Source organism: Fukomys damarensis, unplaced genomic scaffold (assembly GCF_012274545.1).
Source record: "Fukomys damarensis isolate Sample0158 unplaced genomic scaffold, DMR_v1.0_HiC HiC_scaffold_22, whole genome shotgun sequence".
NCBI lineage: Eukaryota > Metazoa > Chordata > Mammalia > Rodentia > Bathyergidae > Fukomys > Fukomys damarensis.
The window spans coordinates 12223191-12239667 of NW_022900934.1; the positions used below are offsets into that span (position 1 = coordinate 12223191).

The 16477-nt window shown below is 53.5% G+C and overlaps 1 protein-coding gene across 1 annotated transcript in view; it reads left to right on the forward strand.

Annotated features, from left to right (window-relative positions):
- The window catches only part of Prex1 (phosphatidylinositol-3,4,5-trisphosphate dependent Rac exchange factor 1), a 110329-nt gene that overhangs the window by 24724 nt on the left and 69128 nt on the right, over positions 1–16477 (forward strand). Inside the window, exons 4-5 of the mRNA XM_033767200.1 lie at positions 3114–3218; positions 10247–10348. Of these exons, the coding sequence (XP_033623091.1) occupies positions 3114–3218; positions 10247–10348 (207 nt within the window). The remainder of the gene's footprint in view (positions 1–3113; positions 3219–10246; positions 10349–16477) is intronic.

Consider the following 16477-nt stretch of genomic DNA (forward strand, 5'->3'; position numbering starts at 1 on the left):
ATGAAATATTCAGAGAGATGAGCTGGCTTCAGGCATAGCTGGATCCAAGAGCCCATGTGATGTTTCCAGGAACTGATTTTTTTCCTTTCCTGGGCTTTGTTTTCCTGTGCGGCGGTTTCATTCTTGGAGGATGGTGGTGGTGTATGGGAAACATGCCTCACTCGTGCCTAAGATAGCTCTCAGCAGCTCTGGGCTGACACTTTCAGCTCTGAACAATTCAGACAGAGACTCTCTTCCTAATAATTCCCTCGCGAGGGCTCTCACTAGCCCACGTGGGCCCTGTGGTCATTTTCGGCAGGACAGGGAGCTCTCTGATTGGTTAGACCAGGTCACATCTTCCCCACGGTGCTGGGCTGGGGTGGCATCAGGCTGGAGGACGCCTGCAGCTGGCTTGTCCTGGCTCCTCTCCCTTCTTCCCTCTGCTTTCTTGCTTTCAGTCATCAACTAGTCACGGTGCCGCATCTCTGCCAGGCACCAGTGTGCCCGTGGCACTGCAGTAGTGGCCTCAGTAGAGGCAGACCTTATCCCAAGGAGGCCCCATCTGGGGACCCGGGGAAGATGCGGGTACAGGATTGAGACACAAGTCACACGGTCCAGGCCTGATGCTTCCCCAGACCGGTAACTTCCCAGCTGCCCACCTCCCTGCTGACTGTCTCATTTTTTGCCATCAGACCCTACCCCTCCCGTGCCCTACCCTATCACAGATCAATTCACCCATGAGATGAATTTTCAGTGTGATGATGGTGACAACGACGTTACTGTGCAGTGTACCAGTTGGCTTCTACAGTGCACCGATTTAGACCCTTACTGTACATTCACCTGCCAGCACTCTCATCAGCTTTATGACGAGGATGCCATCATCACCGTCGTGATCTGTAGATGAGGATGCAGAGGCTCAGAAACTTGCCTTACCTAGCCTGAGGTCACAGAGCTGGGGACCGTCTGGCTGCAGAACCTGTGCTTGGTGATGGCGGGTGTGAGAGTGGCCATGGGGGCTCTTGGTGTCTCAGCTCAGAGCAGCACCAACAGTGGGGTCGGTGGGCCTGGGGGACACCCAGGCTCTTGGCTGAGGGGGAGTTTTGTGTTGCTCTCTCCATAGGTCGAGGCCCCTTACTGCTATTCACTGGGGTCCTCCGCCGAGCAGCTCCTGAGGCAGCCAGTACCCGTCCCTCCCACTGGTCCCATCCCATCACCCCCTGCGGCCAGAAGTGTCCCCATTCACCCTGTGACCTTTGGTGTGACTGCTGAGGCCTTGTGGTCCTGATGTCCCTTCACCCCTCTCCCTTGTCTATTATGGTCCCCAGGGCTTATTTGAGACCCACAAAAATGCAAAAGATCTGCTTGGACCTTGTGGAGTGCTGAGGGTACACTGTTGTCCTTACCTGCCCTTGTGTTTATATTCCAGCCCCTGGGTGGGCTGCACAGACCGGGTGGGGGAGTTGTGTGTCATGATTTGTGTGTGTTTGGAACATGTAGCTGATATGCAGGGATGCTTAGGTGGGTGGGTATAGAGTGTCACATTTGTAGGTCTTGTGCACTGTGCGTGTGTGTGCGTGTGTGTGATTGTGTGTGTGCACCGCTGGGAATTGAACCCAGGGCCTTTGCACTGATCTACATCTCCAGGCTCCTCTCCCCCTTTTGAGACAGAATCTTGCTAAGTCACCAGTTGCTCAGGCTGGGCTCGCACTTCCCACCCTCCTGCCTCAGCCTCTCAGAGTGCAGGGGTCACGGGTGTGCCATCGCGCGTGGCTATGCTTTGTGTTATTGTGATGTTGGTTTGGCATTTTCCCTTGATGGGTCTCGTCTGTCAGTTGTGTTCACAGTATTTTGAAGTAGCCTGTGTGCTTGTTGTGGCCAGGAACTCTTCACTCCATCTTCCACGTATTTCATCGTTTAGCAGCCCAAGTTTTGAATCTGTTCTTACATCCATTTTACAGATGATGGAACTGAGGCACAGAGAGGGGAGGCAACTTGCCTCAGTCACCTACTCCTTAGGGTGTGTGGAGCTGGACTTGCTTCACCATTCTGCTGAGTGCCCCTTGGCACTTAGTCTGGGGATTTGTGATTTAAGATTTGGACCCTGGGCGTTTGCTTCCTACTTCTGTCCCTGACCCACGCCATGATCCTGAGCTGGGCATCACATGAGGGTTAAGAAGAGTTTGAGTCCTGATTCTGCCACGTCTGTGGCTACAAAACCTTGGGCAATGACTTGTCCTTGGTCTGTCCGCGTGTCACTAGGTCCACTGCAGTAACGACCGTGTGTGGTTAAGGTGAGATGTGAATGCTTTCGCCTTCATTCTAGGAGATCAGTGTGGCCATCCGCTCTGGCTGGGACGCCGGCGGCCGAGGGTGCTTACCGACTCTGGAATGCGTCTCCCTCCTCCTCCTCCTCCTCTTCCTTGGTTTCTTCCTTCCTGCAGCTGCCCATCAGAAGGCCGGCTGGGGGCTTATTTAGGAACAGGGGAAGCTGCCGGCTTTGCAGACCCACCCCTTCCTTCCTTAGCCTCCTGGGCGCTCTTGCCCACCCCGGCCCAGGTGCGGGCCCTGCAGCCTTCCTCCCCAGGGCGTCCCTCAGAACAACCTTGTTTGGGGTTTGGCTGGTCTGTAGGCCTTTTGGAACTAGGAACACTCAGCTAAGAGCTTCCTGCAGAGGAGGCTTCTGTCCCTTCCAGTTCCGGAAACCATGACTGATAGGTATGGACCTGGTGACTCTCAAGTGAACTTTGGTCTGGAAAGAGTCCAGCTTTGGGCTCAGGGGCATATGGTGGCCAACAGAGCTGTCCCCTTGCCATAAAAACTCCATGACTTTAGCCCCACCTTACTACTGGGGACACTGAGGCGCAAGGAGTGCCAGGTTCACAGCCAGGGAATGCAGAGCCGGGCAGAAGCCCAGGCAGCTCGGCCTGGTCTGTGCTGCTTCCCTGAATATTCCTGGAGCTGCCAGATACCGAACTAGGGGAAAATGGAAGCTGAGGGACTCGAAGTGAGCCAGGGCTGCTTTTCCTGCAGTCCTCCTGCTGTGGACTCTTCTCCAGGGTCCTGGTGTCTTGTCCTAGAAGGGTGCCTGCCTCCCTTCTGTGCTGTGCCCAATGAGCGCTCTCCTTGTCTTGCAGAAGGACAAGTTCTGTGTGTACGAGGAATACTGCAGCAACCACGAGAAGGCCCTGAGGCTGCTGGTGGAGCTCAACAAGATTCCCACGGTGCGCGCCTTCCTTTTGGTGAGTGTCCCCATCCCTGCCGCCCTCCCCTTGGCTTCAGCCTCGGGAATTCAGCTGGCCTGTGCTCCCCCACCTCTTCCTCAGCTGCGGTCATCTCCTCTGCAAAACAGGGATCTGCTAACTCTTCCTTAAGGGTCTGACTAATGGGCATTTTTGGCTCTGTGTACAGTACAGGCCAACAACACATCTCAGGCTGTTATAGCCATAAGTATTTGGGTGCCAAAATAATATGTAAAGGAACAAGCGTGCCTGTGTCCCAATCAAACTTTATTTTCCTAAACAGGCAGAGGGCTGGATTAAGGTTGACTTTGCCAATTCCTCATGAAAGTAATGGTGCTAATAAAAGTGGTAGTTGTAGAAGTAATTATTATTACTACCATTATTGTTAGGATTACTAGTATTGTTAGGATTATTTAATTATAAGTAAAAGAAAACCAGTTAAACCTGTTAAGCAAAATAGCCACAATAAAAACAAGATTACTGGTTCACTTTTCTGGTAAGTTTAAGACCTTAGGAGAAGCTTCAGGCACAGCAGAGTCTGGGTGTTTAAATCATGTCATCAAGCATGTATCTCTGGGCTCTGCTTTTTTCTTTCTTGACTCCATTCTTGGGCAGGATCTTCTCAAGTGGTGGCAGCATGGCCTTCAGAATCTCTGTACTTTGACCTCTCCAAATAGAGCAACTTCAAGTAAGAGTGCAGATCCTGTATCTCATGCCCATTAGTTGGGCTTAGCTCAAGACAATCCCCCAACCAATTGCTGAGGGGTTGAAATATGCTCTGATTGGTCACTTCTGGAGATGGAGGGTGGAGTCAGATCCACCTGTACCATTAGGTTTGAGGGTGGCATGGATCCCTAAAAGGAGAATTAGTTTGCATTTGTGGGAATGTAAGAAGGTTAGCAGGAATGGGTGATGGTCAGGCATAACAGTAGATATCCATGATGGTGTTCCCAACACTTTCAGAGAACTTGACTTATGGGTAAACTAGGTTCTCATTTGGTACTTCCTTTGAGTCTTCCAGACTACTGTCTGTGTATATGACCTAAATTACCCTTTGTTTGCTTTGCAGAGATCACAAATAACTAGTTTATTGGATTAAACAAGGTGAGCTTTATTTCTCCCTTGTGTTGACAGAGTGGTTGTAGACAGTTGGGCTGGGTCAGGGGTTAAGGCCTTAGGGTATGGTCCTCATTGACAAGGCTAAGATGACAACCCATGTTCTAATTCCAGGTGGTGGGCTGCAGAAAGGGTGGGAAGGAAGGAGGGCACACTTGTGTTTTTTTAATGGCACAGCAGGAAGCTGCCCACATCTTTTCTGCTCCCATCTCATTCACCAGAACATAGTCACATGGCCACACTTAGCTGCAAGGGAGGCTGGGAAATGTAGGCTTTACCCTGGGCAGTGCTGTGCCCAGCTCAAAATTCTATTGCTGTGGAAGATTAATACAATGTGGGCTCCTCATAGCCTTTGCCAAAGAGGCTTTTGATGATTGCAAAATATTAAGGGATCCATACCTGAAAAGTAATGAGCTCATCAGAGGTCCCAATCCTAGTCTTTCACCTTGAAATATCTCTCATCTTGTCATGCCCATAATAGGGTTTGTTTTCCCATCAACCCCTACAGAATACAGCACACAAAACCAGCTAAGTTACGTGGCAGATTCCCAGAGGGCTAGACGATATAATGAAATTCCTGGCTTCACTGCTCTTTAGCGCCGTCTCCAGCGCAGGATTTCTAGAATTCTGACTCAGAATGTCGTGCAGTCTCCTCTGGAGTGAGTTCCTGCTGCTCCTCCCTGTTCCAGTGACCATCGGGGGGGAGGCAGACTGGCCGACTGGTCTCCATTTTTGTCTCGAATGTACCACGCTGAATTGACTGAGGCTTTTTACTCCTGTTGACTGCACCTTCATGTGGGCATTTGTGTGCTTAGTTCATAAAATCATGTGGGCAGAATGTGTCAGTGCAACGCTCACGAAGACAGAGGTGGCCAGATTTCTGCCTCTTTGGGCAGCGCCACCTTTGGCCTCCTTTTGGCCTCGGCTGGATTCTGGGAAGCAGGAAGCTGCCAGGAAGGTGAGAGCAGGGGCATGGGACGGGAAAAGCCCGACTTCGCTTTCCTTCCTTCCTCGCTCTGTGCCGTCTTCCTGGTGGGCCAAGCTGCCGTCTTCCCAGCAGCAGCTGGGTGGGGCCTGGTAGGGGAGGGGAGGATGTGTGTGGTGCTAGCGCACACACCGTCTGTTGCCCTCCTTGCTGACATCGCCCAGCTTTTGGCCTCCCGCAGAAGAGCTGTCCTGAGTCTCTTAAGGGCTGTGAAGGCGTTGGGAACAGAGTCTGGCTTTCCATTCCGGCTCTGCTATACACTCGCTGGGTGACAGGCCAGGGACTTTAGCTTTGTGTGTCTCCATTTTCTTGTCCATTAAGTGGGGTCCATTTAGTCATTTATTCATTTAACAGCTTCTTATGGAGCATCTGTCCTCTGGTAGTCATCGTTCTAAGTCCTGCAGATTCAACAGTGGACAAGGCAAGAAATGTCACCATCCTCACGGAACGGTCATTTTGGTAGGGGAGACTTCAGTGATACATCATGTGACATTAAGGAAGTAAAGTGAGCAGAGAATGACAGGTTGCTTTAAAGGAGCTGGGGGATGGTAGCTGTTTTAGATTGGTGTTTGGGGTGTTTGTATGTTTTAGATGACATTTAAAGATGTAGGTTAATTGGAGGGGGATACAGGGGTATCTGGAGGAAAAGCATTGCAGACAGAGGAACTGCAGTGCCAAGGCCCTGAGGTAGGATTGTGTGTGAGGAGCAACAAGAAGGCCAAGAGTCAAGACTGAACAGGAAGAGGGAGAGATGAGGTCAAGAGATTGAAAGAGAATAGTAACGTGGAAGGTTTAGTTCTAGAAAAGAGTTTGAAACTTTAAAAGCTTTAAATCGCAGGGTAGCATTCATGCCCAGTGTACTGACAGAATGGTGACTATTTACATCTGCCACATTTGTGGGACCACCATGGCAATCAAGAGTCAGAATACTTCCATCACTCCAGAAGGTTCTCTTAGGCTCTGTCCCAGCCAGCCCTCTTCCTCCACGGGAACCAAGAGGCGGTTTTCTTCCTGAGGCTTGCTCCTGCCTCTTCTGGAGTCCTGTGTGGATGGAATCAGGATGCTCCGGGTCTGGCACCCTTTGCTCTACACGGTGCCTGGGAGCTTGGTCTGCAGTGGAGCGTGGCTTGGCTGGCGAGCGAGCTGCCTTACCTGAGTGGGTGGGGCCCTGGGGTGCTGCAGCAGAGGAGTGGCACGGGCTGACTGGCATTTGGAAAGACCCCTTGGTGTGAGAGGGTAGAGACTGGAGGCAGGAGCAGCTGGATCCTTCCCTAGGGCCGCCCATGATGGCCACGAACCAGTGGCCTAAACAGAACCTACTTTTGTGTGGTTTTGGAGGCCAGGAGCCCGAAATGAAGGGGTTGGCAGGGCCGTGGTCCCTCTGAGGGCTCCCGGGAAGCTCTGCCCTCCCTCTTCAGCTTCTGGTGGCCTCGGGTGTCCCTGGCTGTGCCATTGCTACCCCCTGTTCCTGCCTTATCCCAGGCCTTCGCCTCTGGGTCTTCTTCCTCTCATAAGGACACGAGTCAGTGGATTGAGGACCCCTCATCTAGCGTGACTTCATCTTTTTTTTTTTTTTCCTGGTACCGGGGATCGAACTCGGGTCCTTGTGCTTGCAAGGCAGGCCACCGAACCGCTGAGCTAAATCCCCGGCCCAAGCGTGACTTCATCTTAACTGCTTATGTTTGGAAAGATACTGCTTTCCAAATCAAGTCATGTTCTGAGGCCTGGATCGCGAGGTGTTTGGGGAACACCATGCTGCCCATTAGAGGCCACTGCACCAGTCCAGGCAGCAGGCCGGGGTGGCTGAGGCCCTGGTGACAGGGGTAGGAGCAGGCAGGCCCAGCTGACACAGTTTCACTGATATTAGCTTTGGGGTACAAATGAATGAGGGGTGTTTATATGGGGCAAACAACGACACAAATGGGAGGACATTGTCCCCAGGTGGTGAAGGCTGGGGTGGCAGCGGGTATGCAGGGGAAATGAAAAGTTCCACTTTCGGTGTGTGAGGGTTAGGATGTTTGGGAGACAGACGGTGGGGGTGTTGGGCCAGGAGTGGGGGGCTTGGCTTGAGCCTGGGAAGGGGCCAGGCACTCATGTGGGTCAGGGTGACGTCCACCCTGGAGGAGGGAGGGAGCCAGGGAGACGGGATGGCCCGGGCACGACGCCATGAGGAGGTGGCCAAGGCCACCAGGTTGCCGCCTCGTCTGAATTCGTTCTGTGAAGTAGGAAGATGAAGGAGATTGCTCTCCGAGCTTCTTCCCCAGGGCTCGGAGGGTAATAGGAGAGTGATGAATGGCGGCTCTGTGAGTGTTTGCTTTTTGTCCCCTTTACATGAAAATAGAGGGAAACAGCAATCTAGAGAGTCTGCTGGTGGGGGGTGGGGTGGGACGGCCCTGTGACGACCCCTTGGTCATGCACAAAGAGGCCGGCCCTCCTCCTGCCAGCCCCTCACCCCGGCTCCCGCTCTCTGCCCAGAGCTGACATCACCCAGGGCAGCTTGTGGCGAGTGCTGGCGTGGAGGACAAAGGCCTGAGTGTGAGCAGCGTGGGGCCTGGCATCTCCCAGCTGCCGCAGCCTGGGTGCCCCATCTGTGCCAGGGGCATGAGCAGGGACTCGGGCCCCTGGATTCCGCTGCTGGGAGCGGAGAGCCCATTCAGACCTCTGTGGGGCAGTGGAGTCTGTGTGGGATTGGGCCAGGTCTCCGTGCCTCAGTTTCCCCTGGCTGGTGGGAAACAGTGCCACCTACTTATTCCTGAGGCGTGAGTGTGGGTGCTCTGTGTCATGAGGCACACAGCACGGTGCTCCGCATGCGGTGGCCCCACGGGCAGTGATCTCTGGTCTTATTTCCCCTTGAATGTAAGCAGAGAATCTGTTTTGTTGGGTGGTCCCCCAGTGCTTGGAACTGTGCCCAGCCTGAGGTAAGCGCAGCCTGAGGTAAGCACGCAGTGTGCATTTGAATGAAGGATAGGGTGGGAATTCCCTTTCCCAAGAGCCCTGATTCATTCCAGTCTGCTAGGGCAGCGTGGAGGAGGGAAACTGAGGAGCCACCCCCACCTTCATCACTGATTTTGTTAATTCATCCCCTGTGCCCACACTGGGCACTCATCAGCCCTAGGGGCCAAGGACCTTGGGCCATAGACTTGCGGGTTTTGTTGTTGTTTTTTGTTTTTTGAGATAGGATCTTACAGTATAGTTTAATCTGGCCTTGAGCTCACTATGTAACCCAGGCTGGCCTTGGACTCACATCAACCCTCCTGCCTCAGCCTCCAAGTACTGAGATCACAGGCCTGCGTCACCTCACTTGGCTGGGGCCACTGACTTATAACTCATGGTTCCTGCCAGCCAACAAATAGATTCTTACACTGGACCCTCTCCAAAGGAGAGGGAGATACCTGCAGCCTGATTTACAGCCATGTGTTGCAAAGGATCTCCTCTGGAGGCTCCAGGAGGAAGGAGTCCTGGGAACCGGGCAAGGTGGGGGACGGTGCTGGCCTCAGGAGCGGATTCCAAGCCCAGGGTCCTCGGCAGCCTGCCTGGCTCTGGGTCCCTCCTCTCTGGCTCCTTTGCTCTGGGCCCTGGGGCGAGAGGCTGAACCTGACTCCACCGACTGAGCAGTGCTGCAGGGAGAACAGTAAGTTTTTGTCTGTAGGTTGGAAGTAGAGTCGGTGCCCGACTGGGCACGGCGTATCATGGTGACAGCGGTACTACTTTTATCATCACTGGGGAGACAGCATTGTAGGCAGGGGCCAGAGAATGCCCAGGGCCAAGGCGGGCTGTCCCGGAGGGGACGAGAGCGGAAAGGAGCTGAGCTGACTGGTGTGAGCGGAGCCCGGGCAGGCTCAGGGCTCCGCACTGGATCCCGTGTAGAGCTGAGCTTCTTAACTCCGCCGGCCAGAGAATGGCATCCACGTGACAGCGCCCACGTGCCCATCTCCAGGTGAAGGGAGAAACGATTTTCAGTTTCATCGGAAGCTTCCCAGCTCATTTCCCAGACCCCATGACCCTCCCTCCACATTGGTGACCCCTATTGGAATTAGGCACTGCAGTGCCCCCACGCGCGTCTGTTGGACTGTTTACGTGCTGTCTGTAAACCATACCTACTTTTGTTTTTGACGTCTTTCAAAGATTTACATAGCGGGGTATGATGGTGCACACTTGTAACCCCAGCTACTCAGAAGGCTGAGGCAGGAGGATAACAAGCTCGAGGCCAATCCACGCAACTTAGCCCAACCCTGGGTTCAATCCTCAGTACTGAAAAAAAATTTATAGAAATGGGTTCGTATCATATATAAATCTCATTTTTTTCTTTTTTGATCTAGTAAGTTTTGAGGGCTTATGCATGGCTCTAGATTTTTCCATTTTCTCTGCTGTTCTGTGCAGCATTATATAAATCTGCTACTAATAGACTTAAAAATACAAATGTATTTTTTCATCCTCCAGTAAATAGCTATTTAGGTTATTTCTAAGTCTTTGCTATTTTAAAGAGGACTGTTTCGCCAATCCATATTCCTGTTTCCTGGTGTGGGTATGGGAAGTTTCACTAGAGCAGGAGTTGGCCAGCTTTTCTGTGAAGGGCCAGATAGTAAATATTTCAGGTTTTGCAACTCTGTGGTCTCTGTTGCAATCATTCAGCTCTCCCGTGACAGCCGGCATAGATGATGCGTCACAGATGTGCTTGTGCCCCAGCGAGATTTTTCTGGGGTGGGGAGTGGGCAAGATTGAGTGTACAGGCCAGGCTGCCAGGCCCTGCTGCTGGCTTTGCGCGGTGCTGTGGAACGAGCACCTTCTCCCCTGTCTTAGGGGTTGCTAGATTACGTCCCGAGTGCCGTCTGCAGCTGCGTTGAAAGGCGTTTCCTGTGATGATATGAGGTAGCACGTCCCCGTGCTGTCCTCATCGAGTTTTAACAGTGGTCTCATCCCTTTGCAGAGCTGCATGCTTTTGGGAGGCCGGAAGACCACAGACATCCCGCTGGAGGGCTACCTGCTGTCTCCCATCCAGCGGATCTGCAAGTACCCGCTCCTCCTCAAGGTGAGACGCACACCCAGCTCCTTGTCACACCATGGACGTTCAGAAAACTGCTCTGACTGATGTCAGCCAAAAAGGAAATGTGTGTGTTTGGGGAACTGAGAAGTCTAGCAGCATTTTTGGCTTTGGGCCAGGCTGGATCTAAACCAAGCCCCTGCTCCTTTCTCTCTTGTTCCCTCTGTCTTCCACCACTCAGCTTTATTTCCAGTGTGGTAGCAGATGGCTGTAGTCACTCTGGCCTCACACCCTTTCAAGTTTAAAGTCAGCAGGAAGGAACAGACCTGTCTTCTACTAGTTGTGATGAAAGTTGTAAGATCCATTCAGCCTGTGACCATCTGGGGCCAATGGAACATCATATTTCAAACGCTTTAGGCTTGGTCACATGGTTTGACTTGAAGCAATTACACAAAGCGCTCCTCGTACCATGTATCATCTTCCAGTCTGCTTGTTTAATCTCTGAGGCAATCATTACCAGTTGGGTAGTGCTAGGTTCGGATTGGCTGAGACATGGTCCTGTACTGCACTCTGGTCCAATGACTCTTGAGCAGGGGAGTGTTGTGTTCTGATTGGCTGGGTCCGGTGCTCTACTCTTGAACCAGTTACTCACTCTGAGCTCAGGCTTCAATCATGTGTTCCACCTTGAGCCAATCACTGAAGCTCATGGGGCCATAGCCCCGTGAATGGTGTCAGATGGGCCCTCTCACCAAAATCTGAATGATTTCTGGAAAGCAGGGAGTGGGGAGGCGTAGGTGTTGGGATGGCAAACCACAACCATCCACACGCCTGCTGTTTCAGCTCCTGCCCTGCTGTTGTGGTCTAGTCTTGGTCAGACCAGCGGGGGCAGAGTTGCTGCTTACATGCAGACCCAAGAAAGCTTGATCCTGAGCTCTGGAGTCAGCCACTGGGCAGATCCCAAGCCAAGTGGAGGCTCTGCCACCATCTGCTGCTCTCGGCCCAGGGTCTTCTGCCTTTGCAAATGGCGCCTGTTGGCCGGGGCCCGTGCTGGCTGTCCTAAAGGCTGCATGTGACAGCTGTTCCTCGGGCTGACTGCTGGGGTTTGGTTTGGCTCACGGTGCCCCGTTCCCGCACCTGCTCGTAGGAGCTGTGTGTGTGTCCTTGCTCTGCGAACTGGAAGAGAGAGAGGAGGGGAAGGTACGAGGGAAATCTTGGGCTCCGCTTTCTGCTGGAGCCTCTAAGCTGGACAAGACACTGGAGCCATCACTGCGTTGGTGACACATGGTGCTGGCGTGTGGCCGTGGGCTGGGACACACTTCTCCCTGCACTTCTCTGGCTGTGCTCTTCACTCTCTCTTCCAGGATGCACAGAAGGAGCCTCTGCAGGTGTCGTGTCTTCTTGGTGCACCAGGTGGCCTTGGTGGCCTGTGGGCCAGGGCGGCCCCGAAGAGTGCTTTGCTGGGTCTGGTGATGCCTCTTCCCAACTCAAATTAGTCATGTGTTTAGGAGACAGATCACTGTAGGGGTTTAGAGGATGCAATGGCCTGTGGCCCATGGGCTAAATCCAGCCAGTAGCCTGTCTCATGCAACCTGTGAGCTAAGGATGGGCTTGGCAATATTTTGTTTGTTGTGTTTTGAGACAGGGTCTCCCTGTGTAGTTCAAGTTCACCTTGAAATTACTGTGTAGCCCAGGCAGGCCTCAAACTCACAGCGATCCTCTTACTTCAGCCTCCTGCATTCTGGGATTATAGGCGTGGGCCATCATGCCTTGCTTGCATTTTTTAAAGGCTTGTAAACAGCAAAGCAGAGCAGAGCAGGCCATAACACAACACAGAGAATAGTATGTGGTGGAAACCCAAATGTGGCCAGAGAAGCCGCACACCCACTACTGAAACAATTTGCTGATCCTGGATTAGACCTGGGCTCTGTAGCCAGACACTGCCTGGGTTTGGGTTCTAGCTCTGCCTTTTTCTAGCTGTGCGACCTTGATCTAGTCACTTTCTGCCCCACACCTCAGTTTATTCTCTGCAGGCGGGGGTTTGTGTTTAGAGTCCTTCTGGGCCTGTTAAGATGTGGGAACATGTGCTCACAGTGATGCTGTGGGGTGGGCACTCCTGCTTTGGAGACGGGGTGGATGAGGCACCCTGTCCAGGGCCACCCAGCAGGGTAGCAGCAGGGGTTGCTCGAACTGTACAGCTGCGCGTCTGTTGAGAAGCAGTTTGGGGCTGTCAGTGCACTTGGGTACCAGGGCTGTGGAGTGGGGGACTAAGAAGACTGACTGGTGGCCCTGTGTTTTGGGGCGAGGTGCTGGTCTGCTTTCCTGGGTTCAAAACCTTGAGCCTCTGACTTAGAAAAGAACTAACAGCCTCAGCCCCAGAGCTGAACCTGAGTGTTAACCCTCTGGTTTCTGGACCTTGGCAGAGTCTCAGGTCCCTTCGGGCTCTTACAGCAGCACATTTTGTTCTGCTTTTCACAGCCATCGCAGGACTTGTGCGTACAGGTGGGCCTGGAGCCGGATGCGAGGTCTGGATCTTCCCAATGCGGGAGTCTCCCTGGGGGCTGGAGTCTGGCAGGATTCTTGGGCTCTGTGTCCCCAGGAGGACAGAGTCAGTAGGGACAGCCTGTGTGGGGTGGGGAGTGGGAGGAAGGAAGCAGCCACAGGAAACGCAGCTGAGGGCCAGAGGTCTGTGGGTTCTCACTCTCTGTCTCTGTCCCTCTGTCCCTCTGTCCTTCTGTCCTTCTCTCCCTCTCTTTTGTGGTACTGGAGATTGAACTCAGGGCCTTCATACTCAGCTACATCCCCAGCCTTTTTAAATTTTGTATTTTGAAACAGGGTCTTACTAAGTCACTAAGTTATCCAGGCTGAGCTTAAACTTGCGATCCTCCTGCCTCAGCCTCCCAGAAGGCTGGGACCCTCTCCTGTCTCCAGCTGTGTTTATGGAGAGGATTGGGGAATGGTGGGCAACCAGCCAGCTGGCCCTCAGATTCCAGGGGTGACAGCCACGCTCCCGCCTGACAGAAGTGCTCTCAGTGTCCTGGCCTTTGGCACTGCAGCCGGAATGTTTGCGTCACCACAGCCAGGACTGGGGGGACTTTTCACGCCTGCCGAGCTGAGTTCCTCCTTGCAGTCACATTTTCCAGTGTTTTTAAAAAGATGATCCCATGAGCCTGGGCAGCTGAGCCCAGACCCCAGCCCACCCCTCAGGCCCCTCCACACTCCGGTATCCCTGCAGATGTTCCCAGACTCTGGGACCCTGTGTACCGTGTCCCAGCAGAACCCCGAAGGGTGCAGTGCACGGGGTTAGGGCATCGGGCTGGGAAGGGGAAGAGCCAGAGCGAAAGCCACTTTGGGAATAGCTCCAGAAGGCTGAACTTGAGTTGCCTAAGAATGGCTGGGACGTTCTATTTTGGTTCCCCAGCCCAGGCCCTGGATAGACAGTTGGCATTTTCCAGCTTTGTTGAGTTTTCCATCCATGTGTCCAGGGAAGCGATTCGGGGTTGGAGAGGTGCTCTGTGCACAGCTGGCAGCCCCTGCGGGGGACTCCGGTGTCCTGACCCTTTGAGTTACTTCCTCCTGGTGCCCAGGTCCTGCTGAGGCCTCACTGTGGGTGAAGCTGCAGTCACACTCTGGGGTCATCTGGCTCCCAGTCTCGGAGCCCTGGTCACGGTGAGGGTGCGGGTCCTGTGTGGGCCTTGGTGAGGGAGGAACGAGTGGTCTCCAGGCAGCCTGGACACCACGGCCCATCTGGAGGGCCAGCTACCCCCGCTGTCTCTGCCTCTTGGGCCCTTCATTTCTGGTCTTCTTTGCTGGTTACTCATCTCCCAGACCTCTGAGTGCAGGTGGCCGTGACTCCATCTTTGGGTCTCTTTCCTATTTAGACTTAGTGCCATGGCCTCGTCCACACTGTGGCCTTTCTACCACCCGCTAGCCCCCCAAGGCTGAGGATGGAGCCCAGTGCCTCGTGTATGCTAGGCAAGAATTTGAGCGCAGCTACACCCCCGGCCCTTTTTACTTTTTATTTGAGACAGGGTCTTGCTGAATCACTAAGTTGCTCAGTCTGGACTTGATCTTGTGACCATCCTGCCTCAGCTTCCTGAGTGGCTGGGATTCTGGGCATGTACCATTGTTCTGAGTCCCCTGGGTAACTCACTGAGTGAGTGTGAAGTGTGCCACCCTAGGGTGCCCACTGTTTCTGCAAGCATATGTGGGCCCTGCTATCTGGCAGCTCTGGTGCCTGGATGTGGGCTTGATTCACAGTTCCTCAGGGGTTGCAGGACGCTCACATCCCGGAAGCTGTCTATGTGGAGGGTGTGGCAGGGCTGTTTGTGCAAATGGGTTTTCCTCTGACTCTGGCGTTATGGAAGGATCCCCGTCTTCTGGGGATCCGCTGTGTCTCCTGCTTGCTGAGAAGGCACAGGAAGTGACAACGTCTTCTCTGCAGTCCCTGCTGTCCTGGCTCGGTCCTCTCCGACCACAGCGCCCACCCCATCCTGCCTCTTGGGCTGTGTGCTGACCCCATGGCCCCCCGCCCATGCCGGCCCCTTTTAGGCTGCTTCGTGTGTGGCAGGTGGGCCCTGCTCTCCCCTTTCCTTTCGAAGCCCAGCCCCCGTGTGCCTCCCCGGAGCGCTCCCAGGTCCGTCCTGCACCCTGCTCTGTGCCACACTGTGTCCGAACACAGATAGCCAGCTCCGCTGCTGCCTGTGTTCGGCGAGTTTCCGAACCTGTCTGTGACCCCCTTTCCCGTCTGTAACAGGCTTGCTGTGGAGATCACAGGTGTCAGATCATACATGTTGGAACGGAAGCGCTTGGCATGTTCCTGGATAGATGGTTACACGCGGAGAGAGTTAGAGATGCCGCTGTGGTCGTAGTTTTTAATCTGTATCCATCCTCGCTCCTGCTGCATTGCCTCTTCTAGTGCGATGTAGGAATTGTGCCTCAGTTTCCTCCTCCATCCATCATGCCTTAGTTACCGGTTATTACGAAGAGTAGAGGAAGTACTTGTGGAATACTTAAACATGCTTGATAAGTACGAGTGATTTTTATTGTCGCAGTCTATTTCATTCACTATCAACAAGATTGTATTAGTGTTTTTCTTTTTTTGGTACCGGGGATTGAACTCGGGTCCTTGCACTTGCGAGGCAGGCCACCGAACCGCTGAGCTAAATCCCCGGCCCCTAGATTTTTTCTTTTCTGACCAGCAGTTTGTTGATACATCTTGTTTTATCCTTTTACTTTTGTTTTTCCATGTCCTTAAATTTTAGGTGCGTCTTCTTTTTTTCGGTACCGGGGATAAAACTCAGGATCTCGTCCTTGCAAGGCCGGCGGCGGAACCACTGTCGTTGCTCCTTTTATAAATACCCGGAAGTTCAGATTTTAAAATCTAGTGTGACCCTCTCTTTTATATTTATCGTGTTATTTGTACATAGGAACTGACTTCTAACATCTTTTAAATTTTTATTTGTCCTCTTTTTCATTGTCCCCCTACCCCCGTTTATAACTTGTACCCACCGTCACCACCGCCCCTCACCATCGCAGGTGTGGGTGTAGACAGACCTTTGGGGTGAGCCCTGCTCTTAGGGAAGTCCGAGCCTGGGGTCAGCACAGGCCTGGCCCGGGTTCACACGCATGTGCGCCTGCAGGCAGCAGGGGTGCGAGAGTCCCGCACAGCTTGTGTGGTGTCCGCTCCCTGGGCCAGCTGCCACCTCTGCACTGGTGGTTGCTCCTGTCAGGAGGAGACGCAGCCCAGGGCGACAGCATGTGGTGCTGACTGACTTCTTGCACGGGACACACTGCACGGGGGGCTGAGCTTGGCAGGGTCAGGGGGCTGGGCCCGGTGCGCGGCTCATCGTCACTGAAGCCCCTCCCGCCGTCCCTGGCCTCTGCGAGTGGATGGACGGTCGCAGGCCCGAGCACCGCTCCTTCTCAGTTAGAGAAGGAGCTCTTTTCCTGGAGGCGCTCTTTTCCTCCGCGCAGCAGGGGCTGGAGCTGTGGGAGTTGGCGGTTTGCATGGATGTGCATGTGATTTGCATACATGGAGGTTTGCTTTGCTGTGCCGGGCAGCTTTTCAGTTCTGGGTTTTCTTGGACTTCCACATGTGTTTCGCTTCTTGTTTTCTTTTCCCCTTTTTCCCCTTTAAGGCATTTGCACCTGCTGTCACCCTAGGGATGGCAGAGGGCT